Raw genomic sequence first — 15,061 nt, 5'->3', positions numbered from 1 at the left:
CAGCCCAGGGTATCGTGAGCCAAATCAGAGTTTATCAGCGACTTCCCCAAAAGCCAGGTGAATTCTAGTCCTGCCTTAGGCATGAAAGCTGGCTGGGTTACTTTGGACCAATCACCAGGAGACAGTGAGTTCTAGTCCTGCCTTAGGCATGAAAGACAGCTGGGTAACTCTGGGCCAATCCCTCCCTCTCAGCCCAATCCCTCTTGCAGGAAAATAGGAGGAGAAAGGAGTAGGTATGCTCACAGCCTTGAGGTTAAAATAATAAAACGGAGAAATATAAATAAAAATAAAAGCAAAATAAAAGGCCCAGACTTGATGGCATGAGAGTGCATTGCAGCTGCTGCTGTCATTTCATTGCCGCTAGCAATTCGGGGTGTGGAGGAAAAGTGGGTCTCCCTTGGTCCCACCTGTAGTTTTCGTCTCTTTTGCAGAAACCAGGCAATGCGGAAGAAGCTGATTTTATACTTCAAGAGGAGAAATCATGCTCGTAAACAGTGGGTGAGAAATTTTTGCTTTCCTTTTGTGAAACTCCCAAACGGGTTCGGTATTTTTATTGGATTGCAGGCAGGCTGCAAGCCAGCAACTGTTCAGAGGCAGAGATGCAGGACAACGAGTAACGGATAGAAACTTATCAAGGAGTAAGAGCCAACCTAGAATTAAGGAGAAATTTCCTGACAGTCAGGACAATTAATCAGTGGAACGACTTGCCTCCAGAAGTTGTGAATGCTCCAACACTGGAAGTTTAAGAAAAGATTGGGCAACCATTGGTCTGAAGTGGGATTGGGTCTTCTAGTTTAGCAGGGGGTTGGGTTAAAAGACCTCCAAGGTCATTTACAGATTAACAGAGTTGGAAGGGACCTTGTAGGTCATCTAGTCCAACCCCCCACCCAAGCAGACCCTACACCATTTCTGACAGATGGCAGTCCAGTCTCTTCTTGAAAGCTTCCAGTGATGAAGCTCCCACAACTTCCGAAGGCAACTTCTGTTCCATAGGTTAATTGTTCTCTCTATCAGAAAATCCCTCCTTATTTCCAGGTTGAATCTCTCCTTGTTCAGTTTCCATCCATTAGTCCTTGTCTGGCCTTTGGGTGCTTTGGAGAATAGCTTGACCCCCTCCTCTCTGAGGCAGCCCCTCAAATACTGGAAGACTGCTGTCATGTCCTTCCAACTCTTTTATTCTGTATTCTGTATTCTATTCTGGACAAGAAGTATTGGATGGAAACTAATCAAGGAGACATCCAACCTAGAATTGAGGAAAATTTTCCTGACAATGAGAACCCTTAATCAGTGGAACGGCTTGCCTCCAGAAGTTTGTGGGTGCTGGAGGTTTTTTAAGAAGAGATTGGACAACCATTTGCCCAGAATAGTATAAGGCCGTGATGGCGAACCTGTGGCATGCGGAGCCATATCAGTGGCACGTGAGGATTGCCCTAGCTGATTTCCAGCATGCATGCGCGCGCTGGCCAGCTGGTTTTCGGGCCTTCTGGGCCCACCGGAAGTCAGGAAACAGGCCATTTCCGGCCTCCGGGGAGTTGGGGAAGGCCGTTTTTGCCCTCCCCAGGCTCCTAGAAAGCCTCTGGAACCTGGGGAGGGTGAGGAATGGGCCCACTGTGCCATCACATGCCAAAAGCAGGGGGAGTGCAGTGGGGGGGGGTCGCATGTGTGGTGGGGCGGGGCACATTGAACTATGGGTGTGGACATGCAAGCACGTGACCCCCCCATGCGACCCCCGCTTTTGGCATGCGACGGCAAAAAGGTTAGCCATCACTGGTATAAGGTCTCCGTTTGAGTAGGGGGTTGGACTAGAAGACCTCCAAGGTCCCTTCCAACTCTGTCATTCTCTATCCTGTAAATGCCCTTCCTTAGATGACGTCTTACATTTTCTCAAACCCTTCTCTTTTGGTCTCCTAAAGTCTCTTTCATCAGGGTAGGGTTGTCTCTTTTAAGTCAACCACGCTGCGTTTAATGCTTTTAATCCTTCGGGCTTCCATTTCGAAGTAGACACATCTTGAGTTTTGGAGACACATTTCTAGAAAAGCCTCCCTTCCTGTCCCCTTCAGGTTGCAGTTCTTTATTTATTTAACTGAGGACGTGAACCGAAGAATGGTTAAAGCAAATGGCACCGCTCCATAAATTGATCTTCCTTGCTTTTGCTTTCCTTGGTGTGGGCGCCCTTTTTTGTCTTGTGTGAATTTCAATGGCCTTGTTTTTTTTTTAAGAGTGGAAAACCGATCGTTTCATTGGCTATCGGTTTTCCAGTCTTGGTTGCACGCCAAGGGAAATCTTGCTTCTTGCAAAAAGGAAGTGAGAAGTGTCTCAGCCGGCTTATGCAGAATTCTTGATTCTCGTGGAACTCAATCCATCCCTAAAAACCATGATTTATTGATGAAATCATAATGGGGCCAGGTTCATGCCAAACCATCCACAGTGGTTGCCAGTCTGCAGTAGCTGCGTTCGGACAATACGCTCCCCCCCCTCCCCCACCGAGATCAAAGGGTGAGGATGCAGGTTGAATGGATTCAGTTTGTGGTTCTCCGCCAGGTGTTTCAGGCCTTGGTTATCAATGGAGACCGGGTGGAGCAAGTGGCCAGTTTTAAGTTTCTGGGTGTTATCCTAAAAGAGGACCTGACCTGGGGGGGCTCACATTGCAGCCCTGGTCAAAAGGGCCCAGCAGAGCTTATACGACCTGAGACTTCTCAGGAAACAACAACTGAATGGAAAACTGCCGGTGACCTTCTACTGCCGCATCATAGAGAGTATTTTAATTTACTGCACAGTTTTTGTCAGTTGCACAGTAGCAGTGGCAGAGGATTAACGTCATTGCCCAGAGGATCATTGGTTGCCCTCTCCCCTCTTTGGAAGGGCTTTATAGCCCCCGCTGCCTTAAGAAAGTTCAAAACGTTCTTAAAGATCCATCTCATCCTGGGCACCCTTTTTTTTTTTTTTTTTTTGAATTATTACCATCTGGCAGACGGTACCGGACAATAAAAACAAGGACAAATCGGCTGAAAAACAGCTTCTATCCCAGAGCAGTAACTATACCGAATTCTACTGTATAGTACAATATTAATGCAATATCAGGGGTTTTTAATTCAATTGTACAGAATGTGAAGGATGTTTGTTTTTGTTTTATTTTTTTATGTATAATGTACACTGAGAATGGCACTTAATTTTGTTGTACGAGGTGTAATGACAATAAAGTAAACTAAGCTAAAGGACCTGAAAATTAAAGGAAAAAGTAAATTGGACCTGAAAACCCCTAGATAACCAGGTTCAAAATGGATTTGGGGTGTGGGAACCCCCCTTTTATGACTTCTCTGCTTCTGCTTTCCCTGTCTCTTTCTTCAGGAGCAGAAGTTCTGCCAGCGGTATGACCAGCTGATGGAAGCTTGGGAGAAGAAAGTGGAACGCATCGAGAATAACCCGCGGCGCAGAGCTAAAGAGAGCAGAGTCCGCGAATATTATGAGAAACAGTTCCCCGAGATCAGAAAGCAGAGAGAACTTCAGGAACGGATGCAAAGGTCAGCCGGTGCTCCATTTATGGTCTCTGAGGTAGGACAAGTGGTGGCCAGGAGATTTAGATCCCAGAGATCGTTTCCGCCTTCCCTACAGGAAACCTTTGGTCCTTCCCTGGGACCAAAATCCAGCCCTCCACCCCAATCTTGTTCACGACCCTCTCTTCTTCCCGCTAGGAGCTTTGAAGCGAGAAGATGCCGTGTTTCCCCGAAAATAAGACCCTGTCTTATATTTTTTTGAACCCCAAAATAAGCGCTTGGCCTAATTTTCGGGGAGGTCTTATTATTTTGGGGTGCATGGAGCAAGATGGGGCTCCTCTTGCCATCTTACCTGATTTCCAGCTCCGCGTTTAAATATTTTCGGGGAGGGCTTATTTACGGGGGGGGGAGGCTTATTTTAACGCATGCGCTTAAAAGCCCGATTGGGCTTATTATCGGGGGAGGTCTTATTTTCAGGGAAACAGGGTAGGACCATCTCAAATCATCTGTTCTGTCCCCGTCTCACACACGCACACAAACAGATAGTCAGGGGTTAAATAAAACTGGCAGACGACAAATTCTTCCGATAAGAGAATTGGCAACAACCCAGTAGCTGCTTGCCAAGAACTTTACTCATAGAGGGAGGGGTTGTTCCTCCGACAGATAAACCCAAACAAGATACACACAGTTCAAGAATTGTCAAGTCCAGTCCGTATTAAATCCAAGGCAGATAACGTTGTTTCAAAGATACAATGTGACTCGCTAGTAGTTTAGTTTTGTCCTTCACAGAGTCTGAATGGCCACCTCACCCCCTTTTATCCCCTGTGGGGTGTGGTCCAGTGACTCAGCCTAATCTCTGGCACGCCTCCTCTTCTGCTGAGCGCGCCTGTCTCTCCGACGCTGGCGTGGATCCAGCCAAGACTTATCTCCGTCACTGTCCGACTGCGAGGAGATACCTGGCTCCTGGCCAATCTCTTCTCCTTCGGGAGACACCTGAGGCATTGCCAGAGAGGAAGATCCTGGAGAGGGAGGCCTGGACAACTCCTCTCCTTCATGTTCAGAGCTTTCTCCCTCCGATAACACAGGCTCAGGTAACGGAGCCACAACAGCATCTCAGTTGACTTTGCAAAGGACCGTGACATAAATCACAAAGCTCCCCTCCCAGATGTTGCTGTCAAATTGCTGTTTTTAATGCATTTAGAATTGATAAATACATGCCCAGGGAAGTGGCTCTCTGAAACGCAGGTTAATGGGTTGGCTTGCATTGGAGTTGAGTTGGAGTTCCGTCAGGCGAGGGTCTCGTCGTCATTCACTCATTTCTTCAAACAGGAGCCCCCTCCCAGTAACTGACTATGGCAGTGATGGCTAACCTTTCTGCCGTCGTGTGCCAAAAGCAGGGGTCGCACGGGGGAGGGGGGAGTCATGCGTGTGCGTGCCCACACCCATAATTCAATGTGCCCTGGACATGCATGTGCAACACCTCCCCCCACGGTTCCCCCGCTTTTGGCACGCAATGGCATGGTGGGCCCGGTTGGCCTGTTTTTCGCCCTCCCGAGGCTCCAGAGCCTTTCTAGGAGCCTGGGGAGGGCAAAAACAGCCTCCCTTCCCCGGAGACCCTCCAGAGGCTGGAAACGGCTCGTTTCCCAACTTCCAGAAGTTGGTAAACAGGCTGTTTCCAGCTTTTGGAGGGCTCTCCGGCAGGGTGGGTAAGGCTATTTTCACCCTCCCCAGGCTCCTAGAAAGCCTCTGGAGCCTGGGGAGAGCAAAAAACGGGCCTTCCTCACCCCCATCCCCCGGAGGCCCTCCGGAGGCCAGAAACAGCCTGTTTCCCGACTTCCAGTGGGCCTGGAACGCCCGAAAATCACCGGAGTTGAGCTAGGGCAATGCTCGCGTGCCCAACGATATGTCTCCACGTGCCACCTGTGGCTCGCGTGCCATAGGGTTGCCATCACTGGTCTATAGAGATTCTCAGTCCTCCAGGTCATGGTTGTCCCAAAGGTCCTTATTTTTTCAGGAGGCAGCTGGACTTTCTTGCTTTTTTTCCTTTTGAAGACGTTTCGTTTCTCATCCAAGAAGCTTCTCCAGCTCTGACTGGATGGTGGGGGATGGAAAGAGCCTTCCATTGAAATCCTTCCCTTCCCCACTATCCAGTCAGAGCTGAAGAAGCTTCTTGGAGGAGAAGCGAAACGTCTTCAGAGAAAAACCAGAAAGTCCAGTTGCCTCTTGATAAAAAAAGCACCTTTGGGATACCCTCCCAGTAACATTTTTTTGGGAGTGTGTAGCTTCTCAAGAGAATCAGCGGCCCATCGAAACACGCGTGGTGCCAACGAAGATCAAAACACTCGGGGCACAGTCATGCTCAGCTAAACCTTTCCTTGGCAGTGCCGATCAAACTGAATCCCTAGAAGGTCCGCCTTTGACTCATTGGGTCCTGCTCCCACACCTCCTCCTCCTCCTCCTCCTGGTCTACTTTCCCCCTCCACCCTCTTGCCTTTCCCAGCACTGATCTCTCTTCCTCTTTCTTGGCCCCGGCGGTTGTCATTTGGAGGCCATGGCCGGCGAGGAAGAAACGGTCCCTCTTTCAGCATTTTTCTCTGCTGTTTCTCAGCAGGGGAGGACAAAGAGGCAGCGGATTCTCCATGTCGGCAGCGCGCAGCGAGCACGAAGTGTCGGAGATTATTGACGGGCTCTCGGAACAAGAGGTGAGGCTGGGTTGGCCGTTCTCCTGTGGTTGAAGTCCTCTCCTTCTCATCTCTCCTCCCTCTCTTCCACTGGGGAAGAGTTGATTCCGCCACAGATCTGGAGACAGGAACTGGTGGTTCAGGCTGTTGTCACAATTGCATTAACTTCAGCCCCGCTGATCCTGCCTGGTGCTGAGGGAAGCTGATCTCTTGGATGGGTTGGACCAAGAGCTTCTCCTGCACTGTCCTTTGGGTGCTCTTCTCTCCTGCTTTGGAGACCTTATTAGCACCAGCACTTAGACTTATATACCGCTTCATACTGCTTTTAGAGCCCTCTCTAAGCGGTTTTACAGAGTCAGCCTCTGGCCCCCAACAATCTGGGTCCTCATTTTACCCACCTCGGAATGAGGGAAGGCTGAGTCAACCTTGAGCCAGTCAGGATTGAACTCCTGGCAGTGGGCAGAGTTATGAAAGGAAGGAAGGATGGAAGGCTGAGTCAACCTTGAGCCTGGTGAGATTCGAATTGCAAAATTGCAGGTTGAATGAAAGGCTGAATTAAGTTTGAGCTGGTTAGAATCGAACTGCTGGCAGTCGGCAGAGTTAGCCTGCAATATTGCAGTCTAAGCAGAGCACACGAAGGAAGGAAGGAAGGAAGGAAGAAAGGAAGAAAGGGCAATAGCACTTAGATTTATATACCGCTTCACAGTGCTTAACATCCCTCTCTAAGCGGTTTACAGAGGCAGCTTCTTGCCCCCAACAATCTGGGTCCTCATTTTACCCACCTTGGAAGGAGGGAAGGCTGAGTCAACGTTGAGCCAGTCAGGATTGAACTCCTGGCAGTGGGCAGTTATGAAAGGAAGGAAGGATGGAAGGCTGAGTCAACCTTGAGCCTGGTGAGATTCGAATTGCAAAATTGCAGGCAGCTGGCAGTCAGCAGAAGTAGCCTGCACTACCGCACTCTAACCACTGCGCCACCATGGCTCACCACTAGCCACCAACTAGGAGCATTCAATGGGCATCAACCCTCTGATTTAATTTTTTGGAAAACCTCCCCATTCCTTTGCCAGTTGGCCTTTGTAAGAGGGAGGCCTGAAGCCAGATGGATTCTCCCGACCTAGGGAAAACTCAGGTGCAGCTACGTTCTCCAACGTTTCCTGTTTCAATACTGCTTGTTGGCATAATCAATATTTGGCTGGATGAAGCCAAAAGTCTGTCAAATCCAACCCACCTTTGTTCTTTCATGGGCAGCCAGATGTTTCCAAGAAGTCCACCAGCAGGAAATAAGCTCTGTGGTCCTCTCCTTTGCCACAGTTCTCAGTTCTCCGAGGTGGATTTCCTCAGTATCTGGAGATTCCCATCACTCTTGCATCTTTACAGATTAACAGAGTTGGAAGGGACTTTGTAGGTCATTTAGTCCAACCCCCCAGCCAAGCAAGGAGACCCTCCACCATGTCTCTCCTTGAAAGTCTCAAGTACGTAGCTAACATAAACAAAGAAGCTGGGTTATGTCCAAGAACCTTCTCATCCAGCTCTGGACTTCCTAAAATGACACCTTTGAGAAGCTCACAAGCTTGGACTGAAGACTGCAGCTGTTCTCCCATTGTTTGTCCCCTCCAGAAAATCATATTCTGGGATAGTCTACCTCTGACCATGGAGGTTCCACATAGACGTCATGAGAATCATATATTGGCTTTCCAGCATTTCTGTATCGTACTCCGTGAAACCAACATCATCAACAGAAATTTAGCATTAATTTAACCCTTCATTCTTCATCGGTCCCAGCAGGATCTCATGGGTTTATGAAATAAGCCTGATTGATTTATTTTTTAAGCTGGGCTTAAACTCTCAGGCTCTGTTTTGGGGTTGGGAGGAAATTTGCAACGGAAATTACTCGAAAGGTGGGATAAGACCAGGGGAGGCTTCAAAAATTTTAGCAAAAAATTTAGTTCTCTGCCGGGTTGCTGGGTGGACATGGCCATGGTGGGTGTGGTCTAGTCGGCCTCCTGCACCACGGAAGGGGGAAGGGTTGCCTTCCCTGGCTTCCGGAGGCTTTCCTTGAGCTTCCGGGAGGGCAAAAATGGCCTCCCCAGGCTCCAGAGGCCCTCTGGAGGCCTCCCCAAACTTCGGTAGGCCCATTTTTTGCCCTTCCCAAGCCTCCACGCGCGCCCTGCATTTACCTGCATCCAAAATGGGCTGTGTGGGGACTCCTGGGAGGGGCGGGGTGGGGTGGGCCAGCCAATAGTGGGATTTGGGGGTTCTCTGAACTGCAAAGAATTTTAGCGAGAGGTTCTCCCGAATCCCTGCGCACCCCCAGCAGCCCATCCCTGGGTGAGACTTAAAAGCAGATGGACGAAAGTCCACCTCCTTGCAATCCCAGAGACCTCATTGCCCAATTTGTCCTCTTGTCAAAGTCTCGGGTTGTTCCCCCAGTGGTCTGCTTCCTCCCAAGGCCCTTTCCTCTCTTCCCTGCCAGAATCTGGAGAAACAGATGCGCCAGCTTGCCGTCATCCCGCCGATGCTGTACGACGCGGAGCAGCAACGCATCAAGTTCATCAACATGAACGGGTTGATGGACGACCCCATGAAGGTCTACAAAGACCGGCAAGTGATGAATATGTGGAGTGAGCAGGAGAAGGAGACCTTCCGAGAGAAGTGAGTGGAGCGCAATGCCTCGGTGGTCCTTGAGGAGGCAGGCTAAGGGGGAGGGGGGGAGGTCTTCACTCCGAGGAGGAGTTGGGGAGACATCTGTGGGCAACCTCACATCCTGTTCTGCCCCAGCTACAGACCCCAAAGAACGCAGAACACACAAAGTCTATACAAACAATAGTTTACTAAATTAGATAAGGTTTTTTTTTTTCCAAACAAAGGCTGTTAATTAACTTCCTTAACAGCCTACAAAAATCCAAAGAATAAATAATCTTAATCTTACTATGATTGGCAGAAAGCCCAGAAGCAATTTGCAAAGAACTAAGATCAAGGCACGAAGGAGAGTGAACGAAGTTGTTCCCTGCAAATTGCTTCAGTCGGCGTTCTTCCTTAAATAGGCTAAGGGAGGGGCCAATTAGCCCCAAGCCTTACTCTCGAGGAGACCTCCTACTGAGGAGCCACTCCTGCCTTTTGGCAGCTCTGCGCGCCCGTGCATCGAGAAGAGGCTCCTCCTCTTCGTCCTCTTCACTTAAGGGAGCTTCTGGAGCTTCTGAAGGCCCTGGCTGAATCCCTGCCTCTGGCACCACATCTTCTCCAGCCTCCTCATTGTCTGACTCGAGTGCCAGCTGCACAGGCTTCTGGTGCAACACCACACCAGCCTCCTCGCTGTCAGAATCAGCCACCAGCCGCACAGGCCGCATACGGGCCACAACACATCCCTTCCTAGTTTGGAAGTCATCAGATTAACAGATTTGGAAGGGATCTTGTAGTAGATTATCTAGTCCAACCCCCTGCCCAAGCAGGAGACCCTACACCCTAGCTCTGAGTGGAGCTTTTCATCTCTGATTGGGGTGATTATACAGGTACTCCTCAATTTACAACAGATCATTTAGTGACTGTTCCAAGTTACAACGGTGTTGAAGAAAGTGATTTAGGGCCGTTTTTCACAGTTACGACCTTTGTAGCGTCCCCATGATTGCGCAATCGAAATTCAGGTGCCTGGCAACTGGTTCATACTTATGACGGTTTCTGTGTCATGGGAGTCATGCGATCCCCTTTTGCAGCCTCCCAACAAGCAAAATCAAGGGGGAAGCCAGATTCACTTAACCGGGTTACTAACTTATCCACCGCAGTGATTCCCTTAATAACCGTGGCAAGAAAGGTCGTAAAATGGGGCAAAACTCATTTAAGGAATGTCTCACTTAACGGCGGGAATTTTAGGCTCAATTGTGGTCATAACATACCACAATTGTATCTGTAGAATACCGGTAGTCCTCACTTAGCAACCATTGAAAGTTACAATGGACCTGCCAAAAGCTACTTGCGACCCAGTTCTGGAGTTCGAACAGCTCCCCACATGGTCACATGACCCCCTAACCATTATGACCACTTACAGCAATCCACGGTCCCATAACTGCAATTTAGAACAGGTTTTTTGCCGTTTTTTTAGCTTTTCGCTGGTTTCGGACAGAAAAACACCCATAGAAATTCATGGTTTCACTTAATGACCACTATTTTCACTTAGTGACCATAGCATTCACTTAATGACCACCATAAAAAAGAACTTGTAAAAATCAGGTCCAGTCATATGGGTGACTCTAAACTGCAAGCATCATTACAGTGGAAATTCTGGCTTCCATTATGGTCATAAGTCGAGGACAACCTGCATAGAGTATCTGTAGGACCCCCTCTGCTGGGTATCATTCCAGCCCAGCTCTTGCTTCTGATCAATCACCATCATTTAACGACCCCAAAATCCCTTGCGAGGTGGAATCTGAACAACTGAATGGAGCTAGCAGAGTGTTTGAATGGCTGGATGCTCTTCCTGTTGCCAGTGCGGAGTTTTGTCCAGCAGATATATTCTCATTGTGCCCAGAGAGAGAAATATCAGCCTCTACCTAAGATCGAACTCACAGCCTCCTGATTGTGAGGCGAGAGCTCCACCTCTAGGCCACCGCATCACTCCCCAGCTCTTGCTTCTGATGGTTATGTCGAACGAAGCAATGGTTGGTTGCTCCAACCAAGTTATCTTCATGGTCAGTTTCTTAATCGTTCCTTTGGTTCTTCTTGCAGGTTCATGCAACATCCAAAGAATTTTGGTCTTATCGCCTCTTTCCTGGACAGAAAAGTAAGTAGACATTTCTTTTAATCCTTTCTCACAACTCCCTTTTATCAAGGCACGCTCATCCTACAAGCTGGACCTTCTGTGAAGAAACTGTTGGGGCCTTCTTGGTGGCCTCCCCAAGTTGCACTTATCAAAATAGTAACCCAACTGCAAACTTCAAGGAGGCATTTCTTCCCAAGGTCCCCTGCCAAAACCATAAACCTTGCCCGGGACAGCTATTTCCAAGGAACCACTGAGGAAAGCCATCCACCCCTCTTCTAAGAGTCGGCCATCTTGGTTGCCAATCCTCTTGTGGGTTGTGGTGCTTTGAAAAGGAACAAACACACCAAAGTGGCATCAGAAGGTCCATATTCAGTGATGGGATTCAGTCGGTTCGGGCAAACTGGTAGTTAAATTGCTGGCTGGCCCCGCCCCTTCCAGGAGTTCCCACGGGCCCCATTTTGGCTCCCAGGCAAGTGCAGGGAGGCCTACTAGGCCCAAAACGGTGCGCGGGAGGGGGTGCGGCGCCCCCTGCGGCCTGTTTTCACTTCCAGGAGGCTTCAGGGAGGCCTCCTAGGCCAAAAATGGGGCGCGGGGGCAGTGCTCCCCCTGTGGCCTGTTTTCGCTCTCAGGAGGCTGCAGCAAGACCTACTAAGCCCAAAATGGGGCACGGGGGGGGGGGGTGTGCGGCTCCCACCCGTGGCCTGTTTTCACTTCCAGGAGGCTTCAGGGAGGTCTCCTAGGCCCAAAATGGGACGAGGGGAGGGCAGTGCCCCCCCTGTGGCCCGTTTTCGCTCTCAGGAGGCTGCAGGGAGGCCGCCTAGGCTCAAAACGGGGGGGGGGGGGCTCATCCCCCCGTGTGACCAGTTTTTGCTCCCAGGGGGTGCAGGAGGCCGAGAGCTGCCTGTCACACACCCTGGCCATGCCCACCCAGCCAGTCATTAGGGCAGAGAACCGGTTGTTAAATTATTTGAATCCCACCAGTGTCCATATTATATTATCCAAAATCTGCTTCCCTCCCACAACTCTGTTACCAAGTATCACCAACGTGTGTCTCTGTTGTTTTTCTTTTTCTAGACAGTGGCGGATTGTGTCCTCTACTACTATTTGACGAAGAAGAACGAGAACTACAAGAACTTAGTGAGAAGGAATTACCGCAGGCGAGGGAAGAACCAGGTAAGGAAACCCAGCGGGAAGATGGAAAGCGTCTTAAGGACTCGGTGAGATCAAGCAGCAACATCTTGTAGGGCTGTACTAGGCCTTGGTTCTAGGGTTCTAGAGAGACTGCCACAAAGACCAGGGAATCAAATTATTCTCCAAAGCACCGGAGGGCAGGGCAGGAAAGAATGATTGGAAACTAATCGAAGAGAGAAGCAGTCTGGAATTAAGGAGAAACTTCCTAACAGTGAGGACAGTTAGCCAGTGGAACAGCTTGCCACCAGAAGTTGTGGGTGCTTCATTACTGGAGGAATTTAAGAAAAGACGGGACAGTTACTGATCTGAAATAGTATGGGGTCTCCGTCTCCTGCTTGAGCATGGGGCTGGAATGGAAGACCTCCAAGCTCCATTCCATTCCATTCCATTCCATTCCATTCCATTCCATTCCATTCCATTCTATTCTATTCCCTTCCCTTCCCTTCCCTTCCCTTCCCATTCCCATTCCCATTCCCATTCCCATTCCTATTCCTATTCCTATTCTATCCCTTTCCTTCCCTTGTCCTCTCCACTTTGGTCTGTGAGATCTTTTCATCAGTGGTGCCCCAAACCTTTCTCAGTCCTCCTTTAAGAATCCACAATAAATGTTTTGCCACTGATTTGGCCTGTTTTCTCCAGAGATCAAACCTCTAAATCAAGATTTTTCCGTGTGCGCTCTGTAGAACTCCACAAACCTCCATTATTCTTGAAGAAACTAAATTTTGGTCAAAGTTTTGGCTCCCGCAGAGCCCCCCCCCCCCCACTACAGCCTTCAGGACAACCTCGTTTACTATTGATCAGGAGTTCTGCAGTTTTTAAAAAAAAGACGGAAAAATTCCCTTCTGGACATGACTGAATGATACCTCCGGTGCATTTGTTTAACATGGCGGAGGATGAATTTGTTGAGTGTTAAAAAAATCAATATTAAGGGGAAATCCCTGTTTAGCAGAAAAAACAGCCGGGGAATCCAGATTTGTGATTCTTCCTGTTTATTCCTGGAACTGCCTTGTTATTTTCGGAGCTCCAGAGCTGGTTTATTTAGTCTGAGATGTTTGTTAGGGTGCCAAACTTTGCTAGTTCACTTTTAGCCATTTGGACGTAAGACAGCAACGAGACTTAAGCGAGAGATTGTAGCCTTGCTTGGAGAAGAAAAACCAGGAATTAGCGGGGGTGGGGTGGGGGAAGAGATAGACCCCTGTAATACAGGTAGTCCTTGACTTATGACCACAATTGAGCCCAAAATACACGTTGCTAAGTGAGAATATTTGTTAAACGAGTTTTGACCTGTTTTATGTCCTTTCTGGCCACAGTTGTTCAGTATATGGCCAGAGGTGGGTTTTATATTATGCTACTACTAGTTTGCACGTAGTAGCATAATGCCTGCCTTCCGTGCGTGCACCTGGCATTCCGCGCATTCTCTTTATTCTCATGCGCCCCTTCCGCACATGTGTCTGAGCTCAAAAACGTGCCTAAATAGGACAGCATAGAGCCGGGGCGAGTCGGCAGGCCCACCCACAATTTCTGCTACCGGTTCAGGCGAAACCGGTCTGAACTGGCTGAATACTACCTCTTTGTATGACTGCGGTTGTTAAGTGAGTCTGGCTTCCCCATTGTCAGAACGTTGCAAAAGGGGATCACAGGACACTGCAACCGTCATAAATACGAACCAGTTGCCGAGGGTGTGAATTTTGATCCCGTGACCGCGGGTGTGTGTGTGTGTGTGTGCCGCAATGGCCCTAAGCACGGAAAACGGTCATCGGTCCGTTTTTCGAGTGCCGTTGTAGCTTCGAGCGGTCACTCAACAAACGGCTGTAAGTCGAGGACAGCCTGAGTTTGCAAAATGCACGCTAGGAGAAACTGGAGCTTCGGGTGAAAATATTGTAAAATGTTTCACCGCGCGGAGGAGACTTGGAAGCTCTTCAAGTGGTGATGAAACGTCTCGCTGGCTTTATAGTTTCTGCTTTTACCTGGAAAAGGAGCTGAGGTGGCTTTTAAAGGATCTTTTCATGCTCGTTTGTGGTCTGTGTGGGTGGGAGGCTTGCAAGCAGAGATGGCGGTTGGACTGCCGTTTTTGAGTAGAAAATAAAAAACTTTATGTCAACTTGCAAAGCATCCCTGGTCTGCTCTCGAGTTGACATAATCAAGGGGGATGGGAAACCGATGAAATGGCACGACAGCCAAAGACAGATGCACATTCCAGACTTATCTCTCTCAAGGCTGTCTCCCAGGGTTACACACAGCGGCCTGAGGGGAGTGCTCCGTTGGAGAATGTGATTGATGACACACCTTGGGGGGAGGGGGGAAACAGGGTCATAATTGGAGCGTAAATTACATAGGGTCAGAGCTGGTTTCACTTGGGAACGTGCCAACATGAAGCTCCTAATAAACAACTGGATTTCTTTTGAAGCTTGGCTCGATTTAATTAGGGCATCCGTCAGATACTTTAATTATTTGGAGATTTTGTTCTCCTGATTTTTTTTTTGGGGGGGGGGAAGACTTTGTTTGCCTCTGAATTTTTGTATCTCTCAATTACCCTTTATGATTGGATCCTCAAGTTGTCTCCTTTTGGTGGCTCGTAGTTATGGAAAACTCTCCTGCTCTCCAAAGGTTCATCCCAGACATTTCTCAGAAAGCATCATTAGACCATTTGAGCAGGTGGGCTTCATCATAAGTTCAAGAGGGTGGGAGGAATTGGCCCACCCTCCTCAAGCCTGTGGGGTCCTTGGTGCTCCCTGAGCTTGGCGGTTTTCTTGCAGACGTTGCATGACCCAACTAGGTTACATCATCAATGTTAGAAAGGAGTGAGGTTTCCAGGGAGGAGGAGGAGGAGGAGGAGGAGGAGGAGGAGGAGGAGGAGGAGGAGGACTGGGGTCCTTGGTGCTCCCTGAGCTTCGAGGTTAGCTTACAGACGTTTCATGACCCAACTAGGTTACATCATCAGT

At 49.1% G+C, this 15,061-nt stretch overlaps 1 protein-coding gene across 1 annotated transcript in view; it reads left to right on the top strand.

Annotated features, from left to right (window-relative positions):
- Positions 1 to 15,061, top strand: part of NCOR2 (nuclear receptor corepressor 2) — a 170,045-nt gene that overhangs the window by 37,316 nt on the left and 117,668 nt on the right. The window contains 6 exon segments of the mRNA XM_070951279.1: positions 432 to 498; positions 3,349 to 3,521; positions 6,103 to 6,196; positions 8,649 to 8,827; positions 10,895 to 10,949; positions 12,003 to 12,101. Coding sequence (XP_070807380.1) covers positions 432 to 498; positions 3,349 to 3,521; positions 6,103 to 6,196; positions 8,649 to 8,827; positions 10,895 to 10,949; positions 12,003 to 12,101 — 667 coding nt within the window.

This window comes from Pituophis catenifer, unplaced genomic scaffold (assembly GCF_029215685.1).
Source record: "Pituophis catenifer annectens isolate HBS135680 unplaced genomic scaffold, rPitCat1.0.hap2 SCAF_10, whole genome shotgun sequence".
NCBI lineage: Eukaryota > Metazoa > Chordata > Lepidosauria > Squamata > Colubridae > Pituophis > Pituophis catenifer.
This window is presented reverse-complemented; position numbering and strand designations above follow the sequence as displayed.